General features: G+C 44.0%; 1 protein-coding gene across 4 annotated transcripts in view; it reads right to left on the reverse strand.

Moving 5' to 3' along the window:
• The window catches only part of Tpst1 (tyrosylprotein sulfotransferase 1), a 70,613-nt gene that overhangs the window by 21,617 nt on the left and 31,126 nt on the right, over nucleotides 1-17,870 (reverse strand). For all 4 annotated transcript variants that reach the window (XM_028766170.1, XM_028766169.1, XM_028766167.1 and 1 more), the window contains exons 2-3: nucleotides 15,848-16,796; nucleotides 2,383-2,581 (exon numbers count right to left, since the gene is read on the reverse strand). In XM_028766170.1, the coding sequence (XP_028622003.1) occupies nucleotides 2,383-2,581; nucleotides 15,848-16,692 (1,044 nt within the window). In that variant the 5' untranslated portion in view covers nucleotides 16,693-16,796. The remainder of the gene's footprint in view (nucleotides 1-2,382; nucleotides 2,582-15,847; nucleotides 16,797-17,870) is intronic.

Genomic DNA, 17,870 nt, shown 5'->3' on the forward strand with positions numbered 1-17,870 from the left:
TATTTATTAAAACGTGCCACAATCTGGGGATTAGAGGCTTCTGGAAGAGGGCATGGAACGTGTTAGCATCTCGTTTCCAGTTTACTGCGTGAGTCATGGCAACCACAACACACATGACTTTCATTTAGAATTGGACAACGTACTCCTCAGATGTGCTGACTCAGACAGCACTACTTCTGGCCTCTGCAGACTCTATAAAAACCAACATTTTTAGGCCTAGAGAGAGGGATGTCTATTTTCCAGTCAGATGAGATTTTTCTCCTACCCCTTTCCTTCCCACTTCCCACTGTAAGTAAAGACACCGTTTCTCCAGCCACCTCCCCGCTATCCTGGAGCCACACAACTCTGACCCTCGGAGAGCTTTCTGGAGTACGTGGTCGTGATGCAAGCTCTCAACTGCTACATATTATCAGCATCTGAGTCACGTGCAAAAGGAAAAAAGGAAAAGGAAAAGTTCTGAAGATGCACAGGATTTTGTTTGCAATGCAGCTAGCAACTGGTAAGACAAACAATGAAACAAACTCAAACACAAGGTCAGGGTTGGCGAGGCGGCTCAGTGGGTTCAGATGGCTAGGGAGCAGATCTGGCAAGCTGAGATTGATTTCTGGAACCCGCATAAGAGTGAAAGGAGAGGACGCTCTCCGCAGAGTTGTCCTCTGACTTCCACTTGTATGTCACAGCATGTGCGCTGGGTGTAAATAACTCCAGGCACATTACCGTTGCATGCAATCTTATGAAGGGCTCAAACATGGAGCTCGTCTTTTTCAACCTCCCACCCCAGTGTGCGTCATGAAGCCCCTTCAAAAACCACAGTGAGTAAAACACATCCACGAGTCTCCTGGGTTCAAACCACAGCATTCCTCCCAACTGCCACTCAGGGAAGCCAAGAATAACCTGGCCACCACGGCTTCCAAATGTGAGACTCTAGCCTACTGTCCTGGGAACCCTGAAATATTACTGACACGTCTCCTGGCTTATGGAAATCCCTTCCATTCTGTGCCCAGGAGAAAGCTGGTTATCAGCTCATTACAAAAAGACTCTCAGGGATTGCTACATGGGATGCTAGACTAATGCCAATTTGATATTAAGCAAACGGCAGCTCAGAACTTCAGAGAGTAATAAAACGCTTCAGAAACTTAGGAGGTTCATAAAACACATACAAACAGCTAATAAACTGGAAATGTTCACTTACATTAATCAGGGAAACATTCAAATTAGGAGAACTCTAAAAGACACCCCCTGCGTCACGCTGACTTCCAGGTCTTCCATACATGTATGGGCATCAGCATGTATCAGGCACTTTTTTAAATGTTCAGACACTCTGACCTAGTCTATGTCACCTTTATTAGTCTAGCCTTAGAGAAAACCCTACAACACACACCCTGAGTTCAGTGCCCGCATCTCTGCTATACGGTGAGTTAAAATTAAAGACCAGTCTGAGCCACCTGAGGCTGCCTGAATCCTCCCCCAACCCTGATCCCAAAAAAGTTTAAATTCTATGTTTATCTTAACCAATAAAATTTTTAAACAGAAATACAGGAGGATGATTTGAAATACCTTGATTTTAACTATCAAGGTATTTATTCAGATTAGTTCTTTTAAGGTTTTGGCACAGTATTTTATAGAGCTGTGACCCAATTCATTTATTTTTATTGTATAAGTGTTTTGTCTGAATGTATGTAAGTATACCACATACATAGAGTGCTCTTGGAAACCAAAAAAGGCATCCGAGCTGGCGTTAGAGACAGTTGTGAGCTGTCATGTGGGTGCTCTCCAAGAACACCTAGTTCTCTTAACTGCAGAGTAGTCTCTGCGTGCCAAACTGTATTCATTTTTATTATGTATGTGTGCTTATATCTGTTGGCAGAGGTGAACTTTGAGGCCAGCTTCTCTGTGGGTTCTGGGGACTGAACCCAGGACTTCATATCTGAGCAGGGAGCTTTCCTGACTGAGCCATCTCCCCAGCCCACAACTTTCAACAGAGGGCTAGTATATCCAATCATTCTTCTCAAGGAGCTACCAGCTAGCCCTCAGGAGATCAAGAAACCACACCTCATCTAAACAAAGCCATAAAAGCAAAGTGGTCCTTATACTTAAGGGGAGGAAAAAAGAAACCAGAAGTCAGGTCACTAATGATTCTGTTGTTTGTGCAAATGTTACACACTGGGCGAAAGCATGCTGCTGTCCCACAGCTTCTGGGAAGAAAGGTTTTGTGGACACTGTAGATTTCTGATGACAGAGCATCCAGCAAGTTAGACAACAGTAATTTAAGATCATTTTCTGGTCATAAAAAGCAAGAAACAAAACAAGAAAACTCTACTCAAACCCAAAAAACATGTCTATTTTTCCTAGTTACTTTGCGGGGGAGGGGGCCTCACTTACCCTTCTGGTGTTTTCAAGGATCTTGGGGTCAGGTTTTCCGTAGTTAGGGGGATTGGCGTATGGGTCATATCCAAGTTTGGCCAGCATGGGTGCAATCACTGCCATGTCTTGTAAGACATCTGGGGGTATCTTCCCAACCCACTTCGACAGAGCGCCCACATTGACGGGCTTGATGACTTGGTCTGTTGATCTTTCCACTCTGAAAACAACACCATAAACAATTATTTATGTAAATTCTAAACAAAACAAAAACATGTGGCATGTATAGAACCCCAGCACTCCAAAAACAGAGGCAGGAGGATTAGGAGTCCTAAGTTATTCCTGTCTACCACAGCAAGTTAGAAGTCATCCTGACTACATGAGACTCCTATCTTAACCCCTTCTCAGAGGAGACGAGGAGGGCGGAGGAGGACGTATGTACCTGATGGGGTACTGGGAGAAGGGGGGCTAATATTAGGATGTAAAGTTAATAAATAAAATTTTTTAAAGATGCTAAAAAAGGAGGAAAAGTTAAAAGGGAAGAGTTAAACAATTATAAATTCTCTGAGAGCTCTAAATTCTTTGTCTGAGCTGGTGAGGTGACTCAGTGGGTAAAAGCATTTGAAGTCTAGCTTGATAACTGACAATGGAAGGAGACAACTGATTCTCAAAACTTATCCTGTGAGAGACACACACACACATGCACACACAGTCTCACACATTTGTGCTTACACATTTCTAAATTTAAATTCATAATTGTCTACATTATAAGTCAATTGCAAAAGGTTGGATGGATGTCATCATAACCTTTAGCATAGATAGCATAGGAACTAGATGTGCTGGCACAAACCTTTAATCTCAGAAGAGATTCTTGGGAGACAGAAGCAGGTAGATTTCCTTGAGTTCAAAGCCAGTCTGGTTCACTTTGAACTCACCATATAGTTCAAAGCCCAGGGACCCAGTCTCAAGGAAACAGAACAGACAGCATGGGCCAGTGAGATGGCTTACCTTTGTGCTTGCTCCAAGCCTATCAACCAGAGTTTCATCCCCAAGACCAACACGGTTAGAGGGGAGAACTCATACTGGTTGTCCTCTGACATGTGATATGTTCACCCACCCAAATGCCCACGAGTATACAGCACACACACACACACACACGTTAAAGGAATGGACGGCAGAAGGAAGTGTCTCCTTTGGTCTTAAAAAGTAGCAAACATGTTCTTAAAGTGTGCCAGGGCTTTCAGTTAGCACTTTGCACCCCGCCCCATCTCCCTGGAACCTTAACACACAGTGCTCGACACCCTAGTGTGCTTTAAAAGCCACAGCCCAATGTGGCAAGACAAGGGATCTGTGCATCAGCCAGCAGCCCGTCACTCACGAGAGTCCAGCCTCTGTTCCCTTCTCAGCACCACTATGAGAGCTGCTCAAAAGTTTCTTGAGGTGGAGCAGAAGCAGGTGGATCTCCGTGGGACTGGCTAGGTCTAGTTCCATGTCAGCCAAGGCTACACAAGGCGACCCTCTCAAAAACTACAATAAAATCTTAAATATGCGTGGTAATGACGGGCTGGAGCAATGGCTTAGCAGTTAAGAGCACTTCCTGCTCTTGCAGAGGACCTGAGTTCAGTTCCCAGCACCCACACCAGGCAGCTCACCACAGTCTGTATCCCCAGCTCTAGGGGATCGAATGCCCTCTTCTGGCCTCCAAGGGGCACCAGCACACATGTGACATACATACACTCAACTCACCAAGACACAGACACACAGATGTATAGAGCTATAAAATAAAAATAGATATTTTTTAATGTGTGGTAAAGAAAGGAATGGAGCTTGGGAACTTGGAGTTTTGGGAACTTGTAGATTAAAGGGCAAATTAAAAGACCAAATTATGGCTGAGTAGCCCAAGAGATTACAGTACCTGTTCTTCTTGCGGCTTTTTGTTCTTTGCCTCACCAAACCCTCTAGCACACGCTTTCTTATTTTATACAGAGATTTTAGCTTGCGTTGGCTTTGGTCTGGTTTGTCCACCTGTCCTACAGCTCTGCACTCAAACGTCACCAGGCTTCTCCTGACTAGTCTTTCAGCCCAGCCTCTCACAAACATCCATCCGTCTGCTTTAATGTGTGTTATACAGCGTTTATCACCACCTCACAAAACACACATTTCATTTGTCAATGCTAACGAGATTCCAAAGGGGAGGAAAAAGCTTGCTTTGTCTACTATGCTAACTGCTGTGACCCAGTATGGAGAACACTATGTTACATGCAATCCAGTGTGAGATAAAGTCATAATGTATTAATAAATAAGCACTGTTATATTTAAGGTTTTTTTCTTCTTTAACACAAGTAAAATTATTTTAACCAAGAAATCTCAGCATTGAATGATATAATCAGGTGGGCTTTTTTCTTTAATTTACTAATGGATTAATTTATGTTGACTGTTGCTAAAATAAAAGTTATTTGGTCATGATAGCTTAGCCATCTTTGATATACAGTTGAATTCTTTTTATTGCTACTGTTTATGATTTGAGCATCTGAGAGATAGTGAAAAATTTATCTGAAGCTTCCTTCCTGTAATTCTACTGACAACTGTGACTAAGTCAAGGTTTCATAAAATGACAAGTTTTTAAAGATTAAATGTTTTAAATTATAATTTTTGTATTATGTGTATGGGTGTTTTCTTGCATGTATGTCTATGTATTACATGTGTGGTTGTGAACAAGGAGTCAGAGGAGAGCACTGGAACCTCTGAAACTGGAGTCTCAAGTGGTTGTTACCTGTCATTTGGGTACCAGGATCGAAGCCAAGTAGGTCCTCTGAAAAAGCAGCAAGCATTCTTAACTGCTGAGCCACCTCTCCGGCCCTATATATTTTTATTTTTAAGTGTGTGTGTGTTCATCTGAGTGCAGGTGCCTATAGAGGTCAGAGGTGTCAGATCCTGTTTTAGTCAGGATCCTGCTGTGTGTTGTGTGTTTGTCTGTGTGTGTGCATGTGTTGTGTGTGTTTGAATTTAAGTAAGTGTAAGATAGTAACAACAGCCAATTCACACTGAGAAGCTGAGAACCAGGCAGTTTATTTGGTCCTTGGGGATGAGTGTCTCAGTAGCGTCTCTCAGGAGGATGACAACCAATACTCAGTCTACAGGAAGAGTGCCTCAGTAGTCCCAGTCTAGTGCAGAAGCCTGGAAGCTTCCTGGAGGACTGCTGGTCTATTCCACAGTGAAAGCCTAGATTCCCTGGTTCTGCTATCGTCTAAGGAATCAGCAACAAGAGAGCAAATCCACCCAGCAGCAAGAGAAGCCACCCAGGCCACGCAAGCAGAAGTCTCCTTTCTTACAAACATTCTGTATCTGGATGCCTATTAGAAGGTGCCACTACAGAGGGGGTGGGTCTTCCCACATCAACCGGCACAAACAGGACAGTTCTTCAGGTGAGGTTCCCTACTCAGGTGAGTCTAATTTGTGGCAAGCTGACATTAAAACCACACACTGGTTTCGGAGTTATAGATGGTTGTGAACAGCTAGACATGGGTGCTAGGAGTCAAACTAGGGCCCTCTGCAAAGCAGGACTTGCCTTAACCGCTGAGCCATTTTTCCACCACTTCCCTTGTTTTTGTTTGCTTTTGAGATAGGGTCTCAAGTAGCCCAGTTGGGCTTCTGTGCCAGGTAGTTTCGTGTTAACTTGGCATAAACATAAGTCATTTGAAGGGGGGGAACCTCAATTAAGAAAGTGCCTCAGCTGTGGACAGCTTCCTTCTAGGAAGGACAGCAATCTGGAAGTACAAGCCAAATGAACCCTTCCTCCTGAACTTCCTTTTGGTCATGGTGCTTCATCGAAGCAACAGTGACCTTAACTAAGACAGTCTAACTCTCCATGTAGCAGACTGGCCTCTAACTCCTGATCTACCCCCAAAGTGCTGGGGTTACAAGTGTCAGCCACAATGCCTCTCTCCTATGACCTAAAATGATGTATGTAACATTAGACTATCTCTTCTCTAGTGGCTGGAAATAATTCACTTGCGATCACATTCTATAGGACATTTGTTTACTGCATTTAATTTCTTTGATGCTAATCAACCTGTTTAAGCTCACTATCCATCTTGAAAAACTCGGTGATTGTCTCTGGAATGAAATTAATAAAAAATGCATTTTCTTGATTGCTTTAAATCGTTTTTATCTTATTGTTTCTCCTTTCTACTGAACAAAAGAAGCCTGGGGAAATCTGTTTCTGTGTTTCAGAAACCATGAGCATTTCCTGGTTTAGAGAACAGTTAACCCAAAGAACGAGGAGCAGAAGGGCCCCCTTTAGTGGATGCTCCACCCCCACACATGCTGGCCCCACTTCAGTCTTTCTTCTTCCATATGTGGGGAAAGCAGTTCTGGTGCAGTTTGTCCCTGGTTGTCTTATTTTCTCTGTGGAGCAACATCTCGCTGTGTGGCCAGCCAGAGCTGCATTCTTTACGAACAACAGATCTGATTTCATGTTTTTTAATGGCCCAATGTGGTTGTAAAAACACTGCATCCCGGTCCTTGAATGTTCTCTCACTAACACATGCTGCTTTGGCCCTCCAGCATGAGGTAACAACCAGTGTGGTTAAACACTGCTCAAAATTATGCTGAGCCTTTTCTGGACTCCAAAAGTAACACAAGGGGCCAAGGACTTAGATGCTAACTAAATTCAATATGCTAACTGGCTTAGTTTTCTTGCTGTTGCTGTGCTAAAATACCATGACCAAAAGTAACTTGGGGAGGAAAAGAATTTAGTGGGCTTACACATCCCAATCACAGTCCATCTGCAGGAAGTCAGGGCAGGAACTAGAGGAGGCATGAACTGCAGCAGAGACCACGGAAGGCCACTGTTTCCTGAATGTTCTCTCCATGGCTTGTTCTGCTTGCTTTCTTACACAACCAAGGACCATCTGCACAGGGAATGTTTTCTCTTTATTTTTAAAGACTTACTCAATTTCATTTTGTATGTGTGTTACTGTTTTGCCTGCACGAATGTATGTGCACCACATATGTTCGGTGCCTGTGGAAATCAGAAAGTATTAGATTCCCTGAATATGGAGTTCAGCACCACATGGATGCTGGGAACAGAATCTGGGTCCTCCACAAGAGCAGTAACTGCTCTTAACGGTTAAGTCTTGTCTACAGAGCCCCAAGAAGCATTTTCTCAGTTGAAGTTCCCTCTTCCCAAACAACCCTGGCTTGTGTCAAGTTCACAAAAACAAAAAATAAAACAAAAACAAAAAAAAACCAAAACCTAACCAGCAGACTCATAGTTAGATTTAAGCTTATGCTTTTGGTTTTTTTGTTTGTTTCTTTGTTTGATTGTTTACATTTTGTTTTGCTGTTGTTTGAGATAGTGTGTCTCTATCTGTCCTGGAACTCACTATGTAGACTAGGCTGGTCTAGTCTTGGAATTACAGAGATCTGCCTACCTCTGGCTTGTTTTTAATTTTAAAAATGAATTCTTCAGAGCCTGGTAGATGGCTCCATCCATAAAGTGTTTGCCTTGCAAGTGTGGAGACCTGAGTTTGATCCTCAGAACTTACGTAAAAATGCACATGTTTAATCTAACCCTAGTGCTGGAGAGGGGGAGACAAGCAGATCCCTGGGGCTCAGAGAACTTCAGACCAAAGGGAGACCCAGTCTCAAAAGAATCAAGGTGGACAGCACTGGAGAAACAACATCCAAGGTTGACTTCTAGCCTCTACATACATACCCACGTGAGCATGGGCACCAGCACATAGGTGTACCCCATACTTATGAACACACAGAGTTTGCAGTCGTCGTTGCTTAGGAGATAGTTTTCCTCAAAACTGACTCTACAATGTCTGTATGTCTTTTTGTGGTGTATAGCACTTAATAAGTCTGTGTTTGCCAGATTGGTAATGACAGTTTCTCATATGCCTAAATCCATAAGAGCTCTGTGTATATCTGGAGGACAGGATTCAGCCAGTTGGTTTCTAACTCTGCCTTTGCCTTTGTTTCCTGCTTCTGTGGAGCCTTGAGATCATCCAAAAACCTTCCCCAGGCACGTACCCACGTCCGGGACCAAGGCTCTCTGCACTTGCAAAAACATGTCAGAATCCCTGTACGTTTTCAAGGTGTCTGGTGCTTGTCCACATTGCTATCTACTGACTCAGGAAGCATGGCAAAAGCTTTGTAAATGCTTTGGGTGGCAGCTTCAGGGATAAACCAGTTCTGGGGCAAGAGGAATAAAGAGGCTTTTAAACTGCCTTTCTAGGCAACTAGAAAAAAAAGAAGAAACAGGAAAACAAACAAAAAACCGGCACCAATAATCCAGGCTGTCGATTCAGTCCACCTGATACAAAGAATGATGAACAGGCCTGGGGTAATTAAAAACGCCATCAATACCAACCTCACCCCTGAACTTCAGACAGGTTAAGAATAAGCACTCCTCAAGATGTGTTTTTAATAGAGTTTCATTGTAGATGCCTGAGTGTTTCTGCCTGCATGCATTTCTATGCACCATGGGCCTGCAGTGCCTGCTGAGGTAGAGAAGTGTCTAGAGAAGAGTGTCAGGATCTCTGTACCAGGATACAGGCTGTTATCAGAGGCTTGGAGTGCTGAGAACCCAAACCATGTCCTCTGCAAGAACAGCAAGTGCTCTTAACCACCAATTCACCATCCAGCCCCACAAGTTTAGAGCTTGTGACTAATTTCTAGATTTCTGAAAAACTTGATTCTTATAGGTTTGGTCAGTTTTATGTGGGTTGTATGTATACATGTTGCTCTATGAAAAAGAAAATTCCACAGTTCTTTTCTTTTTTTTTTTCTTTTTGGTTTTTAGAGACAGGGTTTCTCTGTGTAGCCCTGGCTCTGCTGTTCTGGAACACACTCTGTAGACCAGGCTGGCCCCGAACTCAGAAATCCGCCTGCTTCTGCCTCCCAAGTGCTGGGATTAAAGACGTGCGCCACCACTGCCTGGCTAATCCACAGTTCTTTACAGCATCATTTATTTTCTGATGTCACCATAGAACAGCAAGATATTTCATTTTTAATTATTTGCTTATTTATGTGTGTGTGTGTGCATGTGTCGGTGCGTGTGATATGTGGTGTACATGTGTGGTTTGTGTAGTGTATGTGTGTGGGTTGGGGATGTGTATGTGTGTGGGATGTGTGTGTGTGTCTGTGTGTGTTTGTTGCACATGTAGATATCAGAGGACAACTTGTCATTTTCTTCCACCATATGGGTGTCGGGATCAAACTCAAACTCAGGTCATTGGTCTTGAAGGCAAGACTGTCTTTTAGCCACAAAGTCATCTCACCTGCCCAGGAAAACATTTTCAAAATAAGTTTTTATGATATTCACTTTTTAGAGGTGACCATGCAACAATAAGTATGGAGGTAAGAGGACTTGCAAGGACTGGTTCTTTCCTTCCACCATATGGGTACCAGGGTCAAACTCAGGTCATCAGGTTTGTCAGAAAGAACCCTTATCTGTTGAGCTAACTCAATGGTCCCAGCAAACAATTTAAGATTGATTAATTTTATTTCATGTATATGAATGTTTTGCCTGCATGCATGTATGTTCACCTTGTGTGAGCCTAATATGCACAGAGGCCAGAGCGGACTTTGGATCCTACTGGAATTGGACTTACATACCGTTGTAAGCCATCCTCGGAGTGCTAGGAATTGAACCTGGGTCCTCTGCAAGAGCAGCTAGTGCTCTTAACTGATGAGCCATCCCTCCAGCCTCACTTCCTCTTATCTAAGATTTACAGACATTTACTTGTGTTATTATACGTGTGTACCTGGGTGTATGGACATGTCTCCGTTGTCAGAGGAGACAGAAAGGGCATCGGGACCCCCGAGACTAGAATTACACACAGTTGTGAGTCACTCGCCTGAACGTGGGTTCTCTGCAACAGCAGCAAGTGTTCTCTAACCACTGAACCTTCATTTCGGTCCCCAGCAACGCACCTAAAACCACGTGAAGATGCCTCTTCCCTCCAGTCCTATTACATCAGTGCATCAAGCACTTAACGCAAACGTGCAATGTGAAGCTAAGGGAGAACTGTGACAAACACTATGGTAAATGACACTGAACTCCACACTGCAGCAGCTGTGACACTGTGCAATGTGCAATGTGAAGCTAAGGGAGAACTGTGACAAAACTATGGTAAATGACACTGAACTCCACACCGCAGCAGCTGTGACACTGGCATAGGGTCCAGAAGCTCTGATCACAATAAGCATCCAAGCCACCTGAGATGCAACCGTTCAGAGAAAACTGGCCTCGGGTTTTCTTCACCTCAACATCCTAGGAATACATAGTGAAAAGTAACAGTGTTACAGAGACAGAGAAGAAAACTGAGCGCTCACGACAGCACGGTTACGACTACAAAAACCACAAAGTGTTAACACATGCTGGAAAGAAGATGGGACGGGATGCTGCACATGCCTGAAACCCCAACAGTTCAGAAACAGAAGTAGGGAGATCAGAAACTCAAGACCATCCTTGACTACTGTGATGGCTGTTCTCGGTTGTCAACTTGACTACATCTGGAATGAACTACAATCCAGAAGTGGAGGGCTCACCTCTGAGAAATCTTTTGCTTGGTTTCAAATGGGTAGATCCACTTTTAGTCTGGACTTTGAGACAGGATGACACATGACTTTGATCATGACATGATCTTGAGGTAGGAAGACATGCCTTTAATCTGGGCCACACCTTCTGCTGGAAGTGTACATAAGAGCATAGAAGAATACTTCTGCTCTCTGCCTGCTTGTCCTCGCCTTGCTTGCACATCCCTTCTGTCACTGGCCATTAGTCTACTTCTTTGGTACTCCAGCATGTTCTGAAGACCAGCTGAGACATCCAGCCTTGGTCAACTATTAAGATTCTTAGACTTTCCATTCACAGCCAACCATTGTTGGATTAGCTGGACTACAGCCTGTAAGTCATGCCAATAAACCCCCTTTATGTACATAGAAATTCATTTTCTAAGTTCTGTTACTTCTAGAGAACCCTGACTGATACAACTGTGTAGGGGTTTCAAGGCCAGTCTGGGCTACATGCTACATGTCCCAATAAAAAGGCTGAGTCAGTAGACACTAAGCAAAAAACAATGGAGCAGAAAGACCAAGGGAGAATGGCTGGAGCTTTCAGGACAGAGACAAAGCTATACAGAGGGACTCTAGAGCTGTGATAACAGGAAAGAAACATCCAAAACAATGCACAGGCAATTGTGTCCAGCCCAGATAAGGAAGCAGCGCAAAACCTGCTGCTACCATCCAGGTGGGAAAACTCGATCCTGTAGACAGTGTTCCGGAAGGCCTTAATCATAGAAACTACAAAGTAAGCAGTTCTCTGATTCACCTAACAAATCATACACACAAAATTCTAACTAAACGTTCAAACTGGCCAAGCAACTTAAATGAACTCCACAACAAAGCTTGATATTAATAGAGTATTTATAGAAAGTACAAAATTATCCAAGACCCAAAATAGTAATGTTGACAATATCCAGCACACAAAGAAGCAGAAAGGCGTTATTAATAAGGAAGAAAATAATCAAACAAAAGTGACATAAATTTAGAATTAAGAAACGCATTTAAAAAGCTATTCCACATATTCTTTTAACCAGATGGCTAGTATCAGACCCACAGCCAGCCGAGAGCAGAATGCAGCGGACGAATGCATGATCACGTGCGTCTCTTTGTTCAGCCCAGGACCCCAGCTCATAAAAAGGAGCCGCCCACATTCAGGGTGGGTCTTCCCACGTCAGTTCATCCAATGAAGCCATCCCTCACAGACCTGTCCACAGAATAACGCAATCTCAACAGAATCTCTCCTTACCATTTCCCTTCCCAGGTGACTCTACAATGTGTCAACTTGACAAATAAAATGAATCATCCCAGGGGAACTAAACAACACAGCTACCCAGGAGGACAGCTTGGCAGCTTTTAACGAAGCTGATCGTATTTTTATGATCCAACAACCATGTTCCTAGGTGTTTATGCAAATGAGATAAAAACTTATACCCACACAAGACTCTGTGTGGATGTTTATTCATAATTGCCAAGTCTCAGAAGCACCCAAGAAGCTCTAGCTTCTTGGATGAATAATAATGAATAACAAACAAATGAAACTGTGATACATATAGACAATGGGATATTATCCAGCACTTCAATCCAAGAGGAGAAGATGTAAGTGCACATTACTAAGTGGAACATGCCGACCTCAAGATGCTAGGGACTTATGGTTCCACCTCTCTGGCAGTCTAGAAAAGCAAAACACTGCCTAGAGTACAAAACATTGCCTGGGTTAGGTTTTTTGTTGCTGTCCAGGGCCATGGGAGCGAAAGGACGGAACACTGTAAGGACAGTCAAAGTACTCTGCATTCTGGGGCTGGAGAAACGGCTCTGTGTCTAAGAAAGCTGATTCACACTGCAGTTCTGAGTTGCAGGATCTGAGTTCAGTTCTCAGTATCCTCGCTTCGCAGCTCACCTCTGCCTGTAAGGAGGTCTGAAGCCTTCACCTGGACTCATACGGCATCTGCACACACGCACACATTATATACCTACCTGTATGTAACCTGGAATGGATATGGATGGATGGATGGATGGATGGATAGATAGATAGATAGATAGATAGCTTTAAAAAAAAACAGCAACAAAAAACCCAGTATAGCAACTACATGCACCAATGTCCCTCTAACTGACAGGTACTATAATTAACTTAAGTGTTACCTCTTTAAATTCTACTTTGGGAATTAAGGGTCTAATTGGGTTTTTTGTTTGTTGGTTGGTTGGTTGGTTATTGTTGTTTGGTTTTCAAGACAGGGTTTCTCTGTGTAACAGCTCTGGCTGTTCTGGGACTCACTCTGCAGACCAGGATGACCTCAAACTCACAGAGATCCCCCTGCCTCTGCCTCCTGAGTGCTGGGATTTTCTCCTCCTCCTCCTCCTCCTCCTCCTCCTCCTCCTCCTCCTCCTCCTCTTCCTCTTCTTCCTCCTCAGGATCCAGACTAAATGGCACAGCATTTGCAAAGAACGTATTCCCATCCTCCCATGTACAACACCCAATACAATTTAACGCGTGCTCAAACCCTCCTCTCCGTTCCGTGCAGGACCTCAGTCATAACACAGAGCTGCCCGTCCCATCTATGTACTGTGCGCTCAGACTACACAGCTCAAAGAACAGTAACAACAAAGAGCCTGTGTGTTTAGTATAATTTTTTTCCAAATACGTTTGGTCCATGGTTCACTGAATCCATGTGTGCAGAATCCCCCAGGACACACGGTGGTACACACCTGTGAGCTCAGCGCGGAAGGATCCAGAATCCATGATCATCCTTGGTGAGCCTCTGAGACCTTGCCTTAAAACCGTTTTTAAAACCACTTGGTCTATCATCTGGAAAGGGCTAACGATGGCACTAGAGTTATGACTTCCTCTGAGTCAGTAAAAGGAACCTAGGTGAGGATTAATCACCTGTAACTAATCAATGGCGGAAAGGCAGGTAGGTAGAAGCACCCAGCTGTTCCTTTAAATCATCTACAAGAAAAATCAGCATTTAACTGATTGAAACTCAGGACCCTGACAGGTGAGTCTACAGCTGAACCACCGATGTACAAATAATAGACACTGGGAAAACACACACACACACACACACACACACACACACACACACACACACACACGAACCAGCAGGCTTCCTTAATGGAAGCAAGCTGGCAAAGGATGAGGCATGTCTTTTCTTTTCCTAATGAAGCAGAGTTGGAGTTTTATTTTTTAAAAAAATTTAATATGCTGATCATAGCGTGAATGCCTTTAATTCCAGGACTTGGAAGACAGAGGCAGGCAGGTCTCTGTGAGTTTGAGGCCAGTCTAGTCTATATATCAAGTTCTAGGACAGCCAGGGTTATTTAAAAAAAAAAAAACAAAACAAAAAAACAAAAAACAAACAAACAAACAAAAACAAACAAAACAAAACCCTGTCTCGAGAAACAAAATAAATTAATTAATACAGGCTTAAGCACAATTAAGGGACAAAGAACAGCATTCAGAAAGAAAGCCCCACACAGAGAGCATGGTGTGCGGGGCCTAAGGGAGCTGTTTAAATGGGGAGCATACATGAATAAAAGTGAAGTTTTAAGTATAACCAATTTACTTTCCTGAATTTAACAGCAACTCCGTTTGCACAGCCTCACTGCAAGAAAAAATCGGGTTATCAGTGTCAGGACAGCTAGCTGAGGAGAAGGAAGCAGACACTGCCACTTCACAAAATACCAAAGTCTGCATTCTTCACGCCGAGCCTAACAAACTTCTTATATAAACTAGGTGCCCAAATTTTGTAGCCTTTTATAAAAACACAACACATCCTTTACATGGCCACAGAAACGAGGCATGGGGCACAGGCCCTTAGAAAAACACAAAGTCCAGCAAGGGGCAAGCTCTGGATTCTAAGGCTAGCTTTGCTCTTTCTGTGGCTTACCAATCTCTTCCCTGTAAGAGATAACATCCTTGTCCTCTACATAACATTTTCTAAAGTTAGCCTGGTGATGAGACTCAGTAAAGGACTAGCCTGGCATACATGAAGCCCTCGGGTCTATCCCCAGCACTGCATAAACTGGGCCTGGTGGGTACACCAGACGGTAGGGACAAGAGCACCGCAAGTTCAAAGTCATCCTCAGCTAACAAGTGATTTTGACAATAGCCTGGTAGCTTTGAGAGCCCGTGCGTGTGTGCGTGCGTGTGTATGTGTGTGTAGTTATTTATGTGTGTTTGATCAGTCTAAACCAATGTCGACGCAGTGGAAGCTTTTCTCACTGACCTGGGCTTCCCTGTCCATCATTCAGATTCAGTGGCTTCTGATTTCTAGGTATGTTTGCAAATTACAACAACTGGCTTTTTTGTAGTTGATATCAGGAAGTACATGTACCCTGTGTACATGCATTTAGTGAGTTCAAAGCATTTAGTTACTACACACACGTTCGAGCACACACACACACACACACACACACACACACACACACACGAGTCAATGTTACGACAGGAAATGAACTGGTAGTGAAAAAACAAAAGAAACCTCAGCAATGAAATGCAAGCACAAACATACGCTGGTGTGTGTCTTTTCTTTCTTTTTTGGAGTCAGGGTCTTCTCTGTGTGGCTCTGACTGGCATGCAACACTTCACAGACCTGGTTGGCTTTGAATTCACAGTTTGCCTCTGCCTTTCGAGTGCTGGCAAGGGCAGCCATAAGTGGCACAGGTCCATATCTTTATCAGCTGAATACAGGGTTAAGAAAGGGAGAGAGAGAGAGAGAGAGGGGGAGGGGAGGAGGCAGAGGGAGAGGGAGAGGGAAAGGGAAAAGGAGAGGAGAGAGAAGGGAGGGAAGGAGGGAGGGAGGGAGGGAAGAAGGAAGGAGGGAGGGAGGAAAAGAAGTAGGGAGAGAGGGAAGGAAGGAAGGAGGAAGGGAGGGAGGGAGGGAGGGAGGGAGGGAGGACCACGACCACTCACTTTGACAGAGAGACTCCCCCAGCTTTCCCGATCATCTCCTCATGGTGCAGCACTGAATGGTTCCATGGAATATGGAGGAACTTTAAGAGCGTCCTCATCCACCGCTCAGGGTGTAAGACAAGCTGTTCGTAGTGAACCAACATGCATTTCTTATAACCAACTTCCATACACTGGTTGTACATGGTTTCTATGGCCCGGTTCCACTTGGTCAGACAGTCTCGATAGCTGTTCAGGTCAAATCCAGCTATAGTAACTTTCCGAGAAATCATCGAATGTACTGACGCCCGGCCATCTCGGACCATCAGGAGAAATTTGGCATTGGGAAATAACCTAGCAAGGTACGTTAAGGATTTCAGGGCAAAAGGATCTTTGTTACATAAGTACGGTGCTGGCTCCCCATGTTTAACGATGACCTCCAGAAGGAAGGCTTGCATGGCAGAATCTAGCACTTCATCTGTGACACCAGCCTCATCCAGGCGAATCTTCTCTTTACTGGACCGGGACCACATCTGCTTCAGGGCCAGGATCCGAGGGATGACCCTGGTCTCCTCTCCGCAGCGGATGTCAGGGTGTGCATCCAGCATCGCCCTCATGAGTGTGGTCCCGCTCCGAGGCACACCTCCGATGAATATTAAAGGCATATCTTTGTGATAGGTGAATGTTTTGTTGGCTTTGACGTCCAGACCAGTTCGCACAGTTGCCTTGGGGCTTTCCAGTCTGGCTGGCTGGCTACGTTCCTCTATTCGGTGATGGCACTCCATGGCATGCTGGCCCAGGTAAAACACTGTCACAGAACTAATCACCAGACACGCCAAGAGTAAGTTCTGCTTCAGCTTTCCAACCATCTTGATGTGGTTATCTTCTTATTAAACATATATTTTGCTCAAAATTATTGTCAAGAAATGTTCAGGCCATGGAGATTCTACTGCGGAAAGATGATCAGCAGCATCTGGTGGGAAAACAAAGATCACCATCACATTACGACTGTCTACAAACCAGTCATCAGTGGTTTAAGCCAGAAAGCAGCTGAAGCAATCTGGATGCTTTACTATCCTAAGAATGTAATAGCCACAAATGCAAGCAAGAACAAGCCAGTCAAGCACAGTGTGTAACCCAGGCCTGTAACCCAGCTACTCAGGAAGCTGAGGGAAGCAGACTGTTAGGACCAGCCTATATTGCAGATTACCTCCGAGGCCAGCCTGGGCAACTCCATGAGATCTTGTCTCAAAAATAAAAAGATGCTGGGATTACTTGCCTTAGCATGAAGACCCAGGTTCAACCTCTAGAAAAAAGCCCCATACCCCCCCAAACAAACAAACAAACAAACAAAAAGTGTTTCTAATCAGAAACAGCATTCTTTGATTTAACAAATCTGAAGCTATGCATCTGATTCACAATGGAAAAATGAAACTTTTTAACAGCAAATTCAGCAAACATTTGATACATTACAACATGTATGAAATCCTGGAGTCTAATCCAGTGTTGATCACTTGTATTCAAACTGCATGCCCGCCCCCATGACTAGCTCTGAATTCTTCTATAACAGAGACAAATTCCCTACATAGAGCCCAGAGCACAAGTCATATGTGCCTAACTGTCCTCTGAAGTTTAACTTGCAGCCCCACAATCTCTGAGCCATTTACTTAAAATCAATCTCCTAGCTGTCCCACATTCTCCTCTGTGAGAGTGATGTGTCCCCTAAGCATATCCTCTCCTATGTCCCCCTCTCTGTGTGTAGTCTTGCTGGCTCTGTTTCCCAGCAGGATGCTAACTAGAACAGTAAAGAAGTCTATATATGGAGAAATGATCAGACACACTAGAGAAAGAACTCAGTCTGACGGGCTGGAGAGATGGCTCAGTACTTGCTGCTCTTGCAAAGGACCTGGGTACAATTTCCGGCACCCACACGGTGGCTAATAATTATCTGTAACTCTAGTTCAAGAGAATCTAATGCCCTCAGGCACACATATGGAGCATGTGTGTGTGTGTGTGTGTGTGTGTGTGTGTGTGTGTGTGTGTGTGT

Source organism: Grammomys surdaster, unplaced genomic scaffold (assembly GCF_004785775.1).
Source record: "Grammomys surdaster isolate TR1022 unplaced genomic scaffold, NIH_TR_1.0 166, whole genome shotgun sequence".
Taxonomy (NCBI): Eukaryota; Metazoa; Chordata; class Mammalia; order Rodentia; family Muridae; genus Grammomys; species Grammomys surdaster.